Source organism: Zeus faber, assembly GCF_960531495.2.
Source record: "Zeus faber genome assembly, chromosome: 14".
NCBI lineage: Eukaryota > Metazoa > Chordata > Actinopteri > Zeiformes > Zeidae > Zeus > Zeus faber.
Genome location: NC_137200.1, coordinates 23,481,336 through 23,501,535, shown reverse-complemented (window position 1 = coordinate 23,501,535; position 20,200 = coordinate 23,481,336). Strand labels below are relative to the sequence as shown.

The 20,200-nt window shown below is 44.3% G+C and overlaps 1 protein-coding gene across 1 annotated transcript in view; it reads right to left on the bottom strand.

Annotated features, from left to right (window-relative positions):
* Window positions 1–561: 561 nt before the first annotated feature.
* The window catches only part of galnt10 (UDP-N-acetyl-alpha-D-galactosamine:polypeptide N-acetylgalactosaminyltransferase 10 (GalNAc-T10)), a gene marked incomplete at both ends in the record, with an annotated part of 57,527 nt that continues 37,888 nt past the window's right edge, over window positions 562–20,200 (bottom strand). The window contains 9 exons of the mRNA XM_080013536.1: window positions 562–726; window positions 1,702–1,851; window positions 3,118–3,234; window positions 4,293–4,514; window positions 6,405–6,512; window positions 7,202–7,319; window positions 7,766–7,949; window positions 8,422–8,607; window positions 18,615–18,781. Of these exons, the coding sequence (XP_079869662.1) occupies window positions 562–726; window positions 1,702–1,851; window positions 3,118–3,234; window positions 4,293–4,514; window positions 6,405–6,512; window positions 7,202–7,319; window positions 7,766–7,949; window positions 8,422–8,607; window positions 18,615–18,781 (1,417 nt within the window). The remainder of the gene's footprint in view (window positions 727–1,701; window positions 1,852–3,117; window positions 3,235–4,292; window positions 4,515–6,404; window positions 6,513–7,201; window positions 7,320–7,765; window positions 7,950–8,421; window positions 8,608–18,614; window positions 18,782–20,200) is intronic.

The following is a 20,200-nucleotide window of genomic DNA, read 5'->3' as shown; positions in this document are numbered from 1 at the left end:
AAGCGCACGCCCTCAAACAGCACAGAGGGGGTAGTGGGGCTGGGTGGAGGGAAAATCAATTGTGGCTGGTGTTCAAAGTGGTTGTGCCTGGCTTCTCTCAGGTTGTCAGGAGGAGTTTAGATCAGTGGGGGGTGGGAGGGCGGACACCACAGAGCGAGGGAGGGAGAGAGAGAGAGGTACGGCAAAAAAAAAAAACAAAGACCTGAAATAAGGACAAACAAACCCTAAAAGGAGTGCTTTCAACCACTTCTCGGGGGAATCAGATGCAGCGAGTCGTCCCTAAATCTCTGACCTGCTGGCGTGTGAAGATCTCCCCTGGCTCTGCCGTCGACATCGACTCCCACCGAACACACACACACACACACACACACACACACACACACACAAAAATAAAACAAAGACAAACAAAAAGCAGCCATCCCATGATCGTCCTCCAACCAGGGCCCCCCAAAAGACCCCAAAGACCTCCGGAACTCCACAGAACTGCCCCCTTTGTGGCCGGCCAGTCCGTGGCCCAGTGATCCGAGGGCGTCGTGCGGCCCCCCGCCGGGGCCCCGAGCCTCATTTTGTCCTGCGGTTGAACTGCTGCAGCACGGTGCTGTTGGTCCTCTCGAACAGCCAGCGCTGGCTGGGCGAGCTCGGGTCACACAGGCCCATGAAGATACGACGCTCGGCGGCGCTGCTGTCCACGCAGCTGTTACTGACCGGGTGGTACAAGCTCTGGTCCTGAGGGAGGGAAGGAAGGAAGGAGGGAAACGAGGGAGAGGAAATGAGGAGAGGAAGCAGGAGGGAGGAATCCACTAAAAAGGAATGATCTCGGGGTCTCCGACGGGGAGGGACCAGACTTGGCGCGAGGCTTTTTAACCGGCGCCCGAGGTGTCCGGAAGGACGAGGGTTCGTTGGACAAATTACATCAAATAGCGGCCATATTCGTTTTCACTGTTTGATGGGAATGCGCATTTAATGATAGGTAATAACATGGACGATTTTTGGAAAGTATTTTAACATTTTTTTTATTCTAGTGTAGGTTACAGGTAGAGTAGAGGTTGTGGTAGTAGAGGTAAAGTCAACAAGCTGTGCAATATACTGTAATAGTATTGTTTTGTAATAGTAACTGTAATATCTTAGTAATAACATAGCAATCCATTAGACGTACTTATTCATTGCTATACATGGCCGTAATATTAAATAGAAAATTATTGATCCTGTACAGTACATTCATCTTTATTTATATTTTATACCCACTGCCATACAAGCAGCCATACTGCTGCTGGCTTTTAACGTAATTTATCCTGTGCATGAAACCACATTATGTCTAAACTTCCTCCATGCTTACTCTCTGTACAGCCATGCACCAATTCTTGCCACGACAGATTTCCTTGTATAAGAAAATGAACTTAGCCGAATAAGAAGATTCTCATTCTCGTGAATATATTATGTACATTGAGTATCTTCGTCAGCCAGACTGTCAGACAGGCTTTACATTTCCCAGACCAAAGTCTTCAGTTCTTCTGCGTCCCAGAGGTGCCCAAGCGTCAATATATAACATGGCTTGGGGGAAGGTGGTTTGATTTCGGGACAAGTTCAGATAAACCGTAAGCTCTGCAGAACCGAGTGGGAACATTAGCGATGCTTCATTGAAGCACACAATGTGGAATTCAGGAGGAAGCTAAGGAAGCCCAACAACGACCATCTACGTACCTCACGGTAGCGCCACAGCTGGTTGCCCTTCATGCCGTGGCAGTCGTAGAGCGTGACGGGGCTGTTGTGGGAGATGGCGTCGAAGCAGACCTTCTTGGTGTGCATGGGGTCGCCCATGCGGATGTCCTCCCTCCAGCCCAACGTGAAGACCTGGAGAAGGAGGACAAGCCCGGTGTGGGTCAACGGGGCATCGACGGGACTGTTTCTGCTCCGTTCCACTCTTCAAGAATCAAGATCTCGAGATGTCGTAAAACTCATGACAGCTCAGGTCCCAACCAGAGAACCCGATTGAACGAAGCTATGTACATGTTGTGGTATTAAGCTAGTGGCTAAGCTAGTGTATCTAGTCCAAGAACAGATTTATTGTGCCTCACTCGTTGAAAAGTAGTGGCCTCCACAGGAGTGGTTCTGAACGTCGGGGTCTAGGACCCCTCCAGGGGGGTTCTTCAAGAGGTATGGAACCTAGTTTCACTGTTATCTTCCTAACTGGAGTACAGACACTAACCCATATCCAACAATAAAACATCTAGATCTCAGATTGGGATCAAACCAGAGACTAAATATTGATCAAATGAAAGGGTCCGCGGTCTGATGAGGCTCAAACTGAGGGTCCTTGATTTGGAAGAGGGTTCAGAATCACTGCTCTACGGGATGGACCTGGACGCAGCACACTCTACAAACGGACACATTTGGCCAATCCTCTCTGGTCTTGGTGGAACACCGCTCTCCAGTCGGGCCCCAGGAGGAAGTTTCTGATAGAGCGGCTCCAGGACTCCAGGACGGCTGCCAGAGCTGATGGCTGTTCCCTCTGGAGCTCGTAGACATTGGAACACTGACAGAAGGTTTTTTTTTTTAAGCTGCAGTGACTCTCCAGACTACAGTAATTAAACTGTCAAAGCTCGAAGCAACAGCATTTTAATGTCAGACCCAGAGAGGGAGGGGGGCGCTAGTCCATATGTAGGGTTGAGAAATTGAGTAGCCTGGTTTAAGGGTTATGTTTCATCCAGAGTATGTGGTCTATGTGTGTCCTTGTCACTACTGAATACGTATACTCACTGTAACAAGTTATGTTTATGGTCCTTAAGCTATTCTGGAAGAGGTAGAGTAGAAGTAGAGTAGCGGGAGGTAGAGGCAGAGTGAAGGTAGAGCAGAGGTAAAGCAGAGGGAGTAGGAGTAGGGGTAGATAACAGGTAGAGTAGAGATAGAGCAGAGAGAAGGTGTAGATTCCAGGTAGAGTCGAGGAAAAGTAGAGGTGGAGCAGAGAGTAGGTACAGATTAGAGGTGGAGCAGAGAGAAAGTGTAGATTAGAAGTAGAGTATCGGTAGAGTAAGTCATTGTGAATTCAATCAGCTCCTGGGCTAATAATTAATACAGAAATAATCAGTATGGGTTTCTGATTGGCCGAGGGGGACCCACCTGACCGTGGCTCCAGCCCACGTCCCCTCGTCCCTTCAGGCAGCTCTCCAGGCGGATGGGACTCCCAGACACAAAGTGCTTGCTCTCCATGCACATCCCGCTGCCGGCGTTACGAAGCTGCAACGTGCGCGCACACACACACACACACACACACACACACACACACACACACACACACACACACACACACACACAGACACACACACACACACACACACACACACACACACACACAGACACACACACACACAGACACACACACACACACAGACACACACACACACAAACACACACACACAGACAGACACACACACACAGAAGGCTTGTTACTAGTCACAGCAGTTCCATTGGAGAAGGGTAACACATTAACTGGATGTATTTTCTCGTATCACATAGTTCATATCGGATATAAAAGGGGTCCAACCAAATACGCCCTGATGTCAAGTTGTTCTTGCTGTCATATTTGGTAATTCCTCTCGAGCAATGTTTTCCCAAACATGTTTTCTGCCGTGGCAACACAAAACACTAAACTCAGTGACTCGTTAAAAAACCGAATCTCAGAAAAGAGTCAAACTTTTCACATGAAAAAGACCACCAGACCACCTAGACTGTCTCCTACATTGTATCCTAGACTGTCTCCTAGACTGTCTCCCCAACTGTCTCCTTGTACCTCTCCCCGGGCAGCAGCCGTCTCCTAGCTCTGAGACTGTCGCCTAGCTCCTAAATGGTCTCCTAGCTCTGAGACAGTCTTCTAGACTGTCTCCTCGATCCTAGACTGTCTCCTTGACTGTCTCCTAGCTCTGAGACTGTCTCCTAGCTCCTAAATGGTGTCCTAGCTCCGAGACAGTCTTCTAGACTGTCTCCTAACTCCTAGACGGTCTCCTAGTTCCTACACTATCTCCCAGCTCCTAGACTGTCTCCTAGCTCTGAGACTGGCTCCTAAACGATCTCCTAGCTCTAGACAGTCTCCTAGACTGTCTCCTAGCTCCTAGACGATCTCCTAGCACCTCTCCCCAGGCGACAGCAGGGGGCTCCACTGGGGGGTAGTGATTGGGCAGGTCCCAGACTGTCTCATAGCTCCTAGACTATCTCCTAGCTCCCAGACTGTCTCCTGGCTCCTAAACAGTCTCCTAGCTCCTAGACTGTCTCCTAGCTCCTAAACAGTCTCCTCGCACCTCTCCCCAGGCGGCAGCAGGGGGCTCCACTGGGGGGTAGTGCTTGGGCAGGTCCCAGGCCACGTCGCTCATGAACCACTTGAAGCTCTTGCAGTTGAGCCGGTTCCTCAGCTCCTTCTGCACCGTCATGTCTCCGGCAGACAGGTGGCGGTATTCCGGACGCCGCTGGTAGATGTACTCAGCGTACTCGTCCATCCACACCTCCGCCACGCGCTTCAGGTTCTGGGAGGACACGGAGAGACAGGAAGTCACGTTCAATAAACTGAATACAGTATTTACTGGTTTTATCTATTGCATTTGGCTTGTTTACTTTTTTTTTTTAAATCAAATAATACCTGTAATACCACGTGTAGCAAGTGACATTATCATTCTATGTCTATATGTGTATATTTGTGTGTGTGTGTGCGTGTGGTTTTATTTAAAAAATGTCCTCACTTCCCAAAATGTCCTCACTTCCCAAATGTCCTCACTTCCCAAATGTCCTCATGCAGAATGTTCAAAACACACACACACACACACACACACACACACACACACACACACACACACCCCCAACTGTCCACCCACCAAATCTGTTCCCACTCCATCAGTAAATATTGTGTGTGTTTGTTTGTGTGTTTATATTGGCCGTTTCTGTCTCTACGTGGGTGTTTTCCTGTGTGTCTTGATCTAGGTGTGTGTTTATTTACGAGTGTGTTATGTTTATCTAGCTGTGTGTGTGTGTGTGTGTGTGTGTGTGTGTGTGTGTGTGTGTGTGTGTGTGTGTGTGTGTGTGTGTGTGTGTCTGTGTGTGTGTGTGTGTGTGTGTGTGTGTGTGTGTGCGTGCGTGCGTGCGTGCGTGTGTGTGTGCGTGCGTGTGACTTGTGTGTGCATATCTGCACCCACAAGTGCATGTTCGGATTTGTGTGCATTTCAATGTCTTTGTGTGTGTGTGTGTGTGTGTGTGTGTGTGCGTGAGTGTGCGTGTGTTTCTGATTGTGCCTGAGGGTGTGTGTATACTTTTGACTGTGTTTCTGTTTGAGTCTGTGTGAGACTCCGCCACGTGGGGTTTGTCGTGCGCTGTTGGAGCCTGCTCTGTTCTTCCAGCTCGCTACTCGGCGGTAATTGGGTGGAAGCTCCCTTTAATCCATAGAAACACTTAAACAAAGCCTGATGGAACTAATTTCACGGAGGAACACTCCAGCGTGTCAGAGTGCCTCCAATGAGGCGCTATGACATCACACAGCGGCTGACTGGCTTTCTGGCTGCATGACATAATGGTAGTGATTTACCTGCGATTGTAATAGCATGTAAAGAACATTGTAATAGTATGCAATGTAATTGTATCGTAATCATAAACATTGTAATGATATTGTAGTAGTTTTAGTACTAAACACTGCAATAGTACTGTACTCATCGTGAAAGTAAGTAATGCAGTATTGTAATAACACTGCAATAATATGCATCCACTTTAGACACTGAAAAAACTTATAAATTATATTATAAAATTACTTATAAATAAAATCATCAATAATAGTTACCCATGCCTGTGTCACAGTACACATATTTACTCATCCGTATAGAAGTATCCCATCTATATTGATTTTTATATTTATACCCACGGCCAATACTAGAAACCACACTGTCACCATGCTGAGAGTGAAAATCAAAAAACAATTTACTTTTCCCCTATTTATTTACGAATGTAAGGAACATTGAATCAGTTCAACACAGTGTGTGTGTGTGTGTGTGTGTGTGTGTGTGTGTGTGTGTGTGTGTCTGTGTCTGTGTCTGTGTGTGTAACTCAGTTCATCGGTAAAAATAAATTAAGATTTACAGATTCTGCCCGGAAGACATGCATTAAGAATTCACTGGAAACGTACTTTGCCCACAGCGCGCGCGCACACACACACACACACACACACAAGAACACACAGAAACACGCAAGCAAATGCACAACATATTTTCAGATTCACAGAAGTAGGGCCATTTTGGGAAGTGGGGACAACTTGGGAAGCGAGGACATTTTGGCCGGTCCTCACTTAAAAAAAATAAAAAATAAATTAGTACAGAGTATTGAGACTGGGCCGCGGCAGCAGCAGCAGCAGCACCGTATTGAGTGGTGAGACTCACCCGGGCCAGACTGACGCCTCCAGGGACCTTATAAGGAACGTACTTCCTGTAGATGTGACCCACCCTGGAACAAGGGATGTCCTCCATCCTTCCTCCACACATCCACACCTGGAGGGAGGGAGGGAGGAAGACGGAGGAAGAGAACATTTTCCTTGACTGTAATTGCATACACCCGTATTATGATTATTGTTTTCCACCATGCTTCACCCGGAGAGGGAGGGACTGGGCGTTTTATCTGAATATTCCAGTTCTCCGTTCACACATCCGTCCATCCAGCGTTCCCGCTGCGCATCAGCTGCAAATTCAATTTATATAGTCTTGCGCTGATTCTCTGGCAGCGAGGTGCGTTTCCAGAGATGAGAGATTAAACACTGTGTTTGCAGAACTAATCCTTCATCTCTCCCAGGCATTTCAGATGGGGGATGGGGAGGGGCCGGGTTACTTATGGGATTACTCTGACACGGTGAGACCTCCACCATCTTTCCCAGAAACCACGGCAACAGGTGGAGGATCCATTCAGACACACACTTGCTTTCCAGAAACAAATTTTAAAACTCTTTGAAATCTGCTTGATCTGTCTGAGTTCAATTTAAATTCCTCTTTTATCTAATTTAATTCATCTATTGAGTTATTTATCTATTTATTTATAAATACTTTAATTGTAATTAATTGTAATTATTTATATATAAATATATATATATATGTTATTTATCATTATTATGAAATATTATTATTATTCAAACATTTATTTTTAAACAAAATGTCACGGATTTGCACTTTAAAAGCCGCGCTTTTACCTTGAAGGAGATCTCGTACTGCTCCCCTCCCCAGATCTCCAGACCCGTGTCGTACCCTCCAAGCTCCCAGAACCACTTCCTGTCCACGGCGAAAAGGCCGCCGGCCATGACGGGAGACCTGCATGTGCACGCACACACACACACACACACACGCACACACACGCACACGCACACACACACACACACACACACACACACACACACACACACGCACACACACACACACACACAGACAGACACAGACAGACACACACAAACAAACATAATGTGAAAAGAGGGTGATAAATAAAACCAAAAAAACAAAACATTTGACACTATTCATGCGTCCAAGGGGTGGAGCTGGAAAAACCCTGTGATAATAGTATTCGGAGGTTCCCCATTTGCACTGCGGGCCGACACTCACTGAAAGGGTTAGATGTGACCAAACTGGAGGCCTTAAATAGTGAAAGAGTTAATAGGAAAGACAGTAAAAATAGCTTCATCTACAAAGACGCCACCCGGTGGTGATAAAACAAACCCGACAAATGAAGAATTTCGACACCATTTATGTGGACCGGCACTCACTGGAAGGGCTCGCTGGGGTCCTGCTGCTGCAGCTCGGGGGGGATGGGGATCCTCTTGTAGTACATCTCCCAGTCGAATGCGCCGCGCATGGCGTCCCCCGCCTGCGTCTCGTAGCCGAAGTTGTCGTGGTCGATCACGTCGATCATCGGACACACGATGGACTTCCTGTTCTGGGCGATGCGGTCTGAGGGTGGAGGGATGATCCATTAATCAATACATTGAATAAATCTATCAAAATCTGAAATCGCTGAAAAATTATTGTGGGGACTATTTTGAGAATTATTGAGTGAACGATTCTAGAATTGTTTTGAGTAGTGCTTACTTTGGGATTGTACATTGTTTATTTTTTTGTATATTGTATAAATTTGTATAAATATATTATTATTATTATTATTATTATGAAGATAATAATAAAATATCATCTATGGTGAGTAATTGGAAACGAAGAGAAACAATAACTGAACATCACTTGCTGAGGAATAATCTGGATCCTTAAGGCCTTGGTCGAAATCAATGACCAAAAACCGAAATTGAGCAAAACATTCACTTTATTTCTATTTAATGCATTTTGCTTGTTGGTCATATTATATTTTGAGAGGCCATGTGTGTGTTTGTATTCAGTGTGTAACTGTCTTTGCATCTAGTTCCATGCTCACCCAGCAGGGGGGGCAGCCAGTTGACGTTGGCCTCGCAATGGGAGTCCAGAAAGGTGATGACCTCGCCGCGGGCAGCGGCCGCACCCAGGAGGCGGGTCCTGATAAGACCCTCCCTCTTCTTGGTGCGCAGGATCCGGACCTTGGGCAGCCGGGTCATGTACTCCTCCAGGGACCCCTTCAGGTGCTCTGCACACACAAATACTATAATTAGTCATTTTTCTTACACACTTTTTTTCAACCTTTGCGCAATGGCAAGTTGGCCGCCAAAAAGATTAGAGACTGCAGTAATTGATTTTTGTGTTAAGACGGACAGACAGACTGATAAAATTGGCAATACGCAATAATGATGAACAATAAACCAAAAAATATTGTGTTATTAATACAATTTTAAATGCACCCTCACAGATAGGAATAGCAAATTTCTGAATAAATATTGAGATTTTCTGTTCATTATCTATGAGAAAAATAATTGCTGTATATACTAAAATTAAAAATAATTTTGCATTCAGCCTGGTGGGTATGATATAAATATAAAAGGAGGAAAGTGATTTATTTTACCATTACCAGTAAAGCTTATTAAAAAATCTGTTTTCTGCTTATAATTAACAGAGGATGAAAGAAAAAAAACCCAAGGATGTAGGAGTCTCATCTTCCACGTCTAAAACTGTCCCTTGCTGTTTTAAGCTCCTAAAGCCAAAAACTCACCGGGAGTTTCTTTCACTTCTATGGAAAAGTCGGATTCCGCATCTGATAAGCCCCGCACCCCTGTGATAATCCCTCACCCTGATGTGATAAACCCCGCCCCTCTGTGATAATCCCTTCCCCCTATGTGATAAGCCCCACCCCCGTGACAATCGAGGCTCTGGAATGTGCCAAAAATGTTACAACAAATTTTAATATTTGGTTTATTGGAATTTAAAACTAAGTTAATCAGATATGTATAATGATGATGTTATTAACGTCCTCATATCCACTTTCAAGAAATCTAATTTTATATTAATGACTCACTTATTATTATTATTAATTATTATTTTAGGTTTCTATCTGTCTATCCATCAATCTGTCCATCCATCCATCCATCTGTCTATAAATGTCTATCTATCCATCTGTCCATCCATCCATCCATCTGTCTATCTGTCCGTCCATCCATCTGTCTGTACATCAACCCATTCAACCATCTGCCTGTCTGTACATCCATCATCCATCCATCCATCCATCCATCCATCCATCCATCCGTCAGTTTTTCCATCCAACCATCTATCGCTCGTTCATGGCAAACGCTAAATGTGCAGCTGAGAAAACTACCCTGTCACTCTGTTGTTCTGGAGAGACCCTGCTCTTTTCTACGACACATTCTGAGATTTTGCAAAATCCAGACGCATGCACTACTGGCGACGGTTTTGCGTTTTCGGATCCAGCGAAAAAGTGGTTTTAAAGCTCATTCACAAGGTCAGATACAGATCCCCCGAAGACCAGCCTGAAGAAGGAAAGATTTATACCTCCAGACTTCTGTCAACCCCCAGCCCCCCTCCAATCAGCAATCAATAACACCTCCATCCAGAGGAGAACCATCCATCCATCCATTCACTCCTCCCCAAACGCAGCCTGCAAATCCCTTTCTTTTCCGGCCCGACACCAAAGTGGCTGTGACAGGTCAATAAAGCTGGCAGAGCGTCGCCGCCATGTTTTACTGCCCGTCCCCCTCCATCCGTCTGCCCTCCGTCAGACAGCGCTCTGTCGCTTTCTGCCTGTCTTTCTTTCTCTTGCTCTCCCCGCCCCTCTCTCCCTGGCTCCGAGTCTCTCTCAATTCAGTTCAATTTTCTGTTATTGGGACAGTAATTCTTACATTAAACAAGACATTTATATAATAATTATAATATCACATATAACATATAGTGAGGCTTCACATAAATACATTTTATATATATATATATTTATGTGAAGTATGTGTGATGTATATATGAAACATGAGCAACATGAGCATTTTTGAACATTTATGTGTTTGTTTAAAATTGTTGGTTAATATTTATTGTTTATCATTAGGGTTATTGTACATTACCACACACATTACCATAACTTTAGGTTCATTATGGTTTATTGTACATGGCAAATGTCTTATGTATCTATCGCCTGTGTTTAAGTGTATTTACACTGCCAATATTTTTTAATCTTGTCTCATCTATCTCTCCAGCCATCCATACATCTATCCATGAATGATGTGAAACCCCTTGACCTTGTTTTTGCCTTTGACTTTAATTCAGCCCTCAGTAATTATGTTCAGTTCGAGAGCTGAAGATTCATTCTTTGGACGGAGTGAATCTCATCTCCAGAGTCGTTTCAAAGATTTGTCTGCTCCGACCAAATCATCTTGCATCGCTCACTATAGCTCACAGTTCTATGTGTTCGTGGCATTTTTAGTGGTTAACAGCATAGGCATGTAGCAGTGGGATTATCTCATTGTGGAGAAAAAAAAAAAAATAATGAATAAAAAAATTTAAATTGAGCTCCAGCATATGGCTCCGTAAGGTCGGCGTCATTATTGTTCGAAAAGGTCGGATCCCAGCGCCCCATACGCCCGCTGTAATAAATCCGCCCATTAAGACGCCTCCGACTAATTGGAAGGTTTTTCTCTCCTCTCCATCACCTCTCCTTAACGACAGGCGGCCAGATTAAACGGCGAACATTTGCATGGCGTGTTCGCCCGAGACAAAGAGGTGACGGCGGCTAATTACGAGCGGCTAATTTGACCCGGATAAATTGGAAAGTATGAATCCTTTGTGGTTCAGGGGGAAAAAAAAGTGCGATGGCGATAAATCTCTGTAATGAGAAGCCGCCTGCCGTCGACAAACACATTAGTCATGATTAGATTCCCGTGACCCGGTAGATGATTGGGGGGCCGTGACATCATCGATGGGGGGTGGGAGTGTGTGTGTGTGTGTGTGTATGTGTGTGTGGGGGGGGGGGGGTCACCTACGCCCGGATGGAGATGGATGGAGACGTGGGGGAAACAATTCATCAAACCGTAGGTGGGGTGTTTTTTCCTTCACTGTTTAACCTCAGGTGTGCGACAAACAGGGTTAAAATAAAACAAGACGGATAAAAAGATGGAGGTGGAGATCCTGCTGACTCAGGAAGAAATCAGACACCATGAAGATGCTACCTATAATAATAAACTACTACCTCTAATGCTGTAATAATAATAATAACAATAATTATAATAATAATACATATAGCAGCAGGCAGCAGCGGGTCCAGTTAATTAGTTTTAGGCACGTGTTACAATTTTAGATTTTTGTGTAATGCTAGTAGTTACGTCCATGAAATGACACAAATCCAACTTTCATGGCATTACGTATGAAGCAGTTCCATTTCAACCACACGTCAGCCATTGATTTGAAGTTCTAATGTGATTTTGAAGTGTTTTATGAGATCAGTTCTAAATAACAGTTCTAAATAGCTGAGATAGTTATGATAATCACTTTTCATAACAAGAAAAATAAATACATTTCATTTGATAAATATAACAAATACATGTTAGTTGTAATTACTACTTTATTGTATGTTTTCTGTTAATAATCGACAATTGGAAATTTCAGTTTAATAGATTTACTCTTTCTATTGTAATGCAGACAACATTTATGGAACTTCAACATTCATTTGGAATAAGAATTATGATGGAAGAATTTGTCACACTCTGCCTTTTCATTCAAGTTTGTTAAGTTTAGGTGTAGGAAAATGTTTATACATGACGTTTATTAAGTAGTAGTTTATTTTTTACTTTAAACCAAAAATTTTCATTATTATAACTTACCTTGTTGTATATAGGTCAATCTGGAGTCTCGGTGACGGTAGGTGACGTGTGTCGTATACGTCAATTATGACATATTTACATATATTTATGATAGCAGTCGATTTTATGTAATTTAATTGTTTACTTTTTCTTCCTTGGAGTACATTTTCAGGAAGGTATGTTTCAATTAAATACCAAAAACATTGTGGTATTTCTGTGAGTAGTTACCATTTCACAGCTTCTATTTTTGCGATGCCTCACTGGATCTTGAACGCATCACTCAGTTGCACATTTCAGTGGGTTCTCCTCGACGTGGTCACGAGTTTTTGTGGATAACTTTTTTTTTGTATTTTTCATTAATGGGCACCACGGAGATTAAATATCAATTAAACAGATCTACAGTCATCTACCAGGTAAGAGGGTACATAAATATATACGTAAACCAATAACTGGTAACATCGAAACACTACAGAGTGACCGATTACATCATAAAGTGTCTTACTGTAAATGTCATCTTGTTCATTTTCTTTACGAATAGTGGCGTGTCAATTAAGCAAGACCAACGTGGATCGATTTGTATGAAATTTGAACCACGGGATCCTCAGGAGATACCGGTTTAAACAACACCTCAACCGTGTTCGTAGATATTGTCATTATTTTTATTCATTCATTACTTTTAGCTGGGTCGGACATATTTTGACGTGAAATGCATTGGGCCGTGTCTGTGATATCGATCAAATCTGCTTGGTTTTTCGCAAATTTCTGCTTCGTATCTGAATGGATTTGGATTAAACTTAAACCACTAGATATTTGTGAGATACCAGTTCAAACAAGACCTCAACTGTGTTTATAGGTTCTGCTAGTTTTGTGTTCCAGTTAGTTTTAGATTTCAAAATTCTGAGAATTTTCCCGGAAAAATAACAATAGGGCTATTATTATTATTACTATTAATAATAATAATAATAATAATAATAATAATAATAATAGCACAGGCGGCAATCCACGGGATCCAGGGTAGTCAGCCCTTCATTAAATTGTGACTGCATTAGTACATTCATTCTAGCTTGGTGAGGTCTGAGCCACTGTGCGTAGGGTTGCCACCTTCAATGTGGAAAAACAAAGGGCCCATGCCCTTCCCCATGCCCGCGGGACACAAATCAAGTGGGGGTCTGGGGGTCCTTTTATGTACTAATTTGTGCTTTTTATGCATCAATTTCAAAGTCGCCTCTGCTGCTCTCAACATGAATGTAAAGGAAATAAAGAGTCAATAAGAGTAAAGCACAGTGGCACGATTCCACTCGTCCTCTGCCCTTGCGGTACTTGGACGTGGTAGTCCCCAGCTGAATGTAGCTCCAGGTCAGACACTCCATCATGGGCGACAGAAAATACTCTATGGCAAACTGTGCAGTTTGCCTTGTATTCATTTCCACTGACAGGACTGACCCACTCGTGGTCCCGTGGTTCAGATGTGCATTTGGACAGCCTCTTTCTTTGTATGGGCGGACTTGAGCTGGAGGAATTAACCGGCGTTTTTTAAATACCGCCCGTCTGAGTCTCCGTAACCAGGGAAACGGTGACGTGGAGTGACAGACAACTTGCCTGTTGTTCTGATTTAATACTTCCCTGCTATGTCTTATTATTTCTCATGTCATTCCAAGCATGTGAAAACGTAGTGTATGCATTGTATGCGAGTAGGGCGCGCACAAAAATTCAGGCAAATCGCGTCCCTTATTGATTCAGTAAGGGACGGTGCATTTTATTTTCCAATACAGGATGATCCCGTATTATAAGGGACGGGGGCAACCCCAGCTGCGTGCCGCTGCGCTTTGCCTAATTCAATTGCCTTCAGGTAATTCTTAAAGTAATTATTTTCAAACATAATAAAGTTTATTAGTAATAAAGTAATACCTGTCAATGTGTAATTTTATGACGGTTCTTGTTACAACAAACCGCAATTCAGTAAGACTGTAAATGCCAACATCAACTTGCGCATGCGTGCAAGGATTTCTCCGTTGCAGCATACGTACATCTGCACGTGCCGCCATCTTGGGGAGATCCCAATTGTTGACCAATCACTAGACTGCAATGCTATCAAGTGACCTGTGCACGGCGTAATTTCCGCATGCTCGCGCGTTGCGCCGATGATAAAAAAAAATACTAGTAATAGTTTTACAAGAATAGTTTTTTACTAAAGTATTCCACATTAATGGACCCATCCGAATCAAACTTAGTCCGAGCCCAAGTTAAAGAAAGCCAAATGGACGGGGGCAAGAGAGGCGGCCGACGAGCGAGGCCGCCGGCCGCCCCACACGGACCAGCCCTGCCCACTCATCAACAAGATGGAGGGAATAAGAGGATTACCTCACACCACAGTAGATGGCTGCGTAACCATCATTACAGACACTTGGCTGGATAGCACCATTCCTAACAGGGCCATCGAGCCAGCCATTATGTTAACAATGACTGGTGTACAGCTACGGACATTATTGGGACATGCTGTTCCCCAGACATACTGTAGAATACCTGGCATTGAAATGCAGACGGGCTTCTTACCAAATAATCGCTGAGAAAGTCCACAGGGTGGAGGGGTCTTTACGAGGTCACCGGGTGGCCTCTGTAGGGACCGCGGGCCCTACTTTGAACAGCACGGTTCTGAGGGAACGTTTGAATTTCAGGCTTTTGGCCAGCCGCTCAGAAGGTCCACAGGGTGGCGGGGTCCACACGAAGCCAGGGCACCGGCCGGCGCACTGCCAACGTGCGGCCCCTCGAGGCACCACGAGCCCTACTTTGGACATCACCGTTCTGAGGGAACATTCGCATTCCGGGTTTTTGGCCAAACAGTCGCTTAGAAGGTCCACAGGGTGGCGAGGTCCACACGAGGTCCCGGCACCGGCCCGCTGTACTGCCAACTTGCGGCCCCTCGAGGGACCACGAGCCCTACTTTGAAAACCCACAGTTCTGAGAAAAGCCTTTTTTTATTGGGCAATTTCTACAAAACCCTCCATCTCCATCATTGTTCCACTCAAGGTCCCCTCCTCCATTATTATTATTATTATTATTATCATCATCCAGGTCCAGGCTGACTGTGAGTTTGCTGATCTGCACCACGTGACCTTTACCAGCCACTGTCTCCTTGAGAAGACTTGAGGAGTTGGTTCGATTTACGCACTGAGCGAGCGCCGCTCCCAGTCACGATAAAGTCCGACATCGATCACTTGACACTACTACTACATCCATGTTCCGATGAAGGGCCGACGAGGCCCAAACCTGAGCATGTGTTGTTTGAGGGTCAAAACTGGTGAAACAGAGGCACTGTCCCTGTACCCTTTTCCTAAAGTGTGCTCCCATACCGCACCTCTGGACGTTGTTTTTGGCGACGGATGTTTATCATTCCTCCTGCTGGAGTGGAAGGGCTTCACTTACGACGATGATGACGACGATGGCGATGAAGAGCATATTAGCGATGGCCTCGTTCAGTCGGCGCGAAGCTCGGCCGCAGTTTATTTTTCACGTTCCAGACGCTAATGAACCCTCCCCCCTGCCCACCCCTCCACACACACACACACTCCCCCCTCCCCCTTGAGGGGGGAGCCGCCATCCCCAAAATAAACCCCAATCATTGCGCAGATATATTTATATATTTAGAAAAACAAACCGGAAAATGGGAAATAAAAAGAGCGGCTGAGTATGCTTTTATCTTATGGACTGAAATGACATTAAGGAGACAGAGTCCAGCTATCCTCGTAACCCTCGGTTACCACTTCCAGAACCTGTCTAACTGGTTTATGTGTGTGTGTGTGTGTGTGTGTACGTGTGTGTGTGTGTACGTGTGTGTATGTACGTGTGTGTGTATGTGTGTGTCTGTGTATGTGTGTGTATGTACGTGTATGTGTGTGTATGTACGTGTGTGTGTGTGTGTCTACGTGTGTGTATGTACGTGTGTGTGTGTGTGTGTGTCTGTGTATGTGTGTGTATGTACGTGTATGTGTGTATGTACGTGTGTGTGTGTGTGTGTGTGTGTGTGTGTGTGTGTGTGTGAATATGTGTGTGTATGTGTGTGTGAATATGTGTGTGCGTGTGTGTGTATGTACGTGTGTGTTTGTGTATGTGTGTGTGTGTGTGTGAATATGTGTGTGTATGTGTGTGTGAATATGTGTGTGCGTGTGTGTGTATGTACGTGTGTATGTGTATGTATGTGTGTGTGTGTGTGTGTGTGTGTGTGTGTGTGTGTCTGTGTGTGTGTGTGTGTGTGTGTGTGTGTGTGCGTGTGTGTGTCTGTGTGTGTGTGTGCGTGTTTGTGTGTGTGAATATGTGTGTGTGTGCTATTTGCTCTCAGGTGTCTCTTGCAAAACAGATTTGAAATCCTAATGAGTCGATCTGATTAAAGAAATCAAATTTATCATCGATAGTATAATAATGATGATGATAATGATGATGATGACGATGATGTGATGATGACGGTCAGGGCCCGACACTAACTTTCAGAAGGGGTTGCCACGACAACCGTGACTCAGCCGTCGGTTGCCAAGACTGACAAAGCACCAGAGTAAACGCTCCTAACGACGGTGGAGGAGCGGCTGCTGCAGCCTCATCCATCAGTCTGCTTCTAGGGCGGCGCTTTACAACCACCGACAATCAGAAAAAATGAAAACTAGCTCTTGTGTTGCAAGATCAAAATTGCAAGGCGGCGCTAACTCGTGTAATTCATCAGTTCCAGCGGAATGCCAGCTCTGTGTTCATCAAAACAAGTTTCCCTCTGAAAGTGAGAACCGTTCAGGGATGAAATGTTCGACTCTTTTTGAGATTTGGTTCTTGACTCGGTAAACAGAGTCGATCGTTTTCTTCCCTGACTCTTTGCTCGGTCCAAGTCGGGGTGTGTGTGTATGTGTGTGTGTGTGTGTGTGTGTGTGTGTGTGTGTGTGTGTGTGTGTGTGTGTGTGTGTGTGTGTGTGTGTGTGTTATGACTTCAGACGTCTTCACACAGATTTCAATTGAAGAGAAGCTCGGAGCAAATAGTTCTCACAAAATGGAAAATACTTCAAAGAAACGTGGTACTTTGTAACTGTACTCGACAGTAGTGCTGACCGCTCAATCCTATGTTTATCGTCATGGCGATGCGGACGTGCGCCATAAACAAACCCCAGAAGACTGCGATGAATAAGAAAAAAACATTTGCCTCTATAAGTCTTTTCAACAAAAAGGTCTATAACAACCAGGGATGTATCCATCCCATGTTTACCAGCTGATGATGGGATGTACGTAAAGCTGCATCAACATGGAGCGATGTTCCCGAAAGAGAAGTCACGTGGGAACCAGGACAATAACACTGAGTGAGCGAGACGGGTCAACGTAATGCATTTATATTCATTTAATAATTTCAGTTTTAACTTGAATTTCTTCTAGTTAGAATGTCTTATTCATGTTAATATTCTATTTCATTGGTTGGGTATCCATGTGCAACTTGTTCAATAAAAGCATGTTCGCAATAATTGATTTCATTTCTTAATTCAGTGGGCAGAGGCTATTCTGGGGTCTATGTTAGCAGTCTGCCTATTAAAGTAGAAAGACATAGGAATTGTATTGTTAATATCCACACTGCAAAATGTGTTTATCGCAAGTCATATCACCATCGCAATATTGAACAATGTTATCGCACATTGCAGATTTTCCTCATATATCGTGCAAGAATACCTCACAGTACATTTTAAATGGCGGTACACACACACACACACACACACACACACACACACACACACACACACACACACACTAGGAGCAGCTCTCTGGGAATACATCCCAGTGAAAAATCTCCCATGTGTGTAAATTCAGATGTAAACCAACATTTTTGGAATATTGACAGCTGGAAACTTTGCACAGGAACCAACAGGAATTTATGGGAATATTGGAGTTATTTCCACAGAATAGATTATGCAGGTAGATTGCAAATTATTTTAAAAGAAATATGTTGTTTTCTTCCATTGACAAAAAAAAATGTTCCCTAAGACCCCCTTCAAAAAGAAATACATACAATTTGAATGTATTAAATTTTAAATTATTGAATTTACCTATGCCAATTAAAATGTATTTTATTCAAATTGATTTAATTTACACATTTCGATTTGAATGAACAGTATTTAATTTGAATGTATTTAATTTGAATGTATTAAATTTAATTATTTCAATTTTAATTTATTTCATTTTAATACATTTAATTTACTTATTTCAATTTTAATATATTTCAATTTCAATACATTTAATTAATTATTTATTTTATACTTATTTTAATTTGAACTAATTGAATATTTTTTATTTATTTTGTGTTAAATACATTTACTGGAAAGTTTCTGACCTCTGTGCCACATCGGTCCTCACAAACTGATACGCAGTGCGTGCATGCACGTACCCTTGTCGCTGAAGTCGTCCACCAGGATGACCTCGGTGATGAGCTGTGGGGGAGAGCGGTTGAGGACGCTGTGCACGGTCCTCAGGAGTGAGGACCAGCCCTCGTTGTGGAACGGGATGATCACGCTGGTGTTGGGGAGCTTCTCCGCATAGAGCTTCTGCCTGCAGCTACACACACACACACACACGCACACACACACATGCACGCGCACGCGCACACACACACACACACACACACAGTTGAGAAGAGTTAGCTAAGCCTGCTGCTATAAACAGAATGATAATAGTCCCTCGCTCCCATCTCCTGCCCATCTCTACCAGTACCAGGCCCCATCAATTCACATCTCCAACAGTATCAGGTCCCATCTCCACCAGTATCAGGTTCCATCTCCACCCGCATAGAGTCCCAGCACCACCAGCATCAGGTCCAAGTTCCACCAGCATTGGGTCCCACCTCCACCAGTATCAGGTCCCATCTCTACCAGCATAGGGTCCCAGCTCCACCAGCATCGGGTCCCAGCTCCACCAGCATCGGGTCCCAGCTCCACCAGCATCGGGTCCCACCTTCTCCAGCATCGGGTCCCATGAGGCCCCATATCCACCAGCATCAGGTCCCCCCTCCTCCAGTATCAGGTGCCATCAGGTCCCATCTCCATCAATATCAGGTCACACCTCTTATTGTATCATTCAATGGAGTCCTAATGGCAAACTTTGACTATTGTTCATTAAATGTTATTTTCCTTCCATCTCGTCTCTCCTGATTGAACTGATTCATGATATATGGATAAAACATAGAACTTGGAGAAGGTTTTATAGGGGGAGCTTAACTCTTGGGTTCTGCACCATTTCATTGCAGCTCTCGCCCGTATGAGGTTTCTTATCATGTTTCTTACATGTTCCATATCAAGGTCAATGATCAAATCTGAGATCAATATTTTTATTGTTGGATATGATGTAGTGTATATACTGTAGTTAGGGAGATAACAGTGAAACTAAGATCCAAACAGTCGTTATTGGTCATCTTCTAACGGTGCTAACATCTTGGAAATGAATGATGTTAGTTTAACTTGTAATCATTTTGCTGCTGGGGACCCCCTGGAACCTCTTGGAGGACCCCTCTGGGTCTCTGGACTCCATGTTGAGAACCACTGGTCATTAAACCCTTATGAGGTGGTTCGAAGACAGTCCTTGCTGTTCCCTGGATGTTTATTATAACATAGTTGAATGCCGGGGAGCGGTTTTCCGCCAATGACATGTTCTGCCAATCAGAACCACTGCCAATTAGCCAATCAGGTTCCACTTAACTTCTCTCTTCTCACTGTACACATCCTCACTGGGATTGGTCATCCAGTGGCATGGTTTTTTGCTACCACTGCTACGCCGATGACAACCAGCTCCACCTCTCCTTCCTCCAGGGGGATACCACTATCTCAGTGTGGATCTCGGCATGCCTCGCAGGCATCTCTGTCCGGATGAAGGACAACACCTCCGACTGAATCTCTCCAAGACAGAACTCCTCATCATCCCGGTAAGTCCAATAAAACACCACATAAATGTTCGACTGGACTCGTCGTCGTTCATACCATC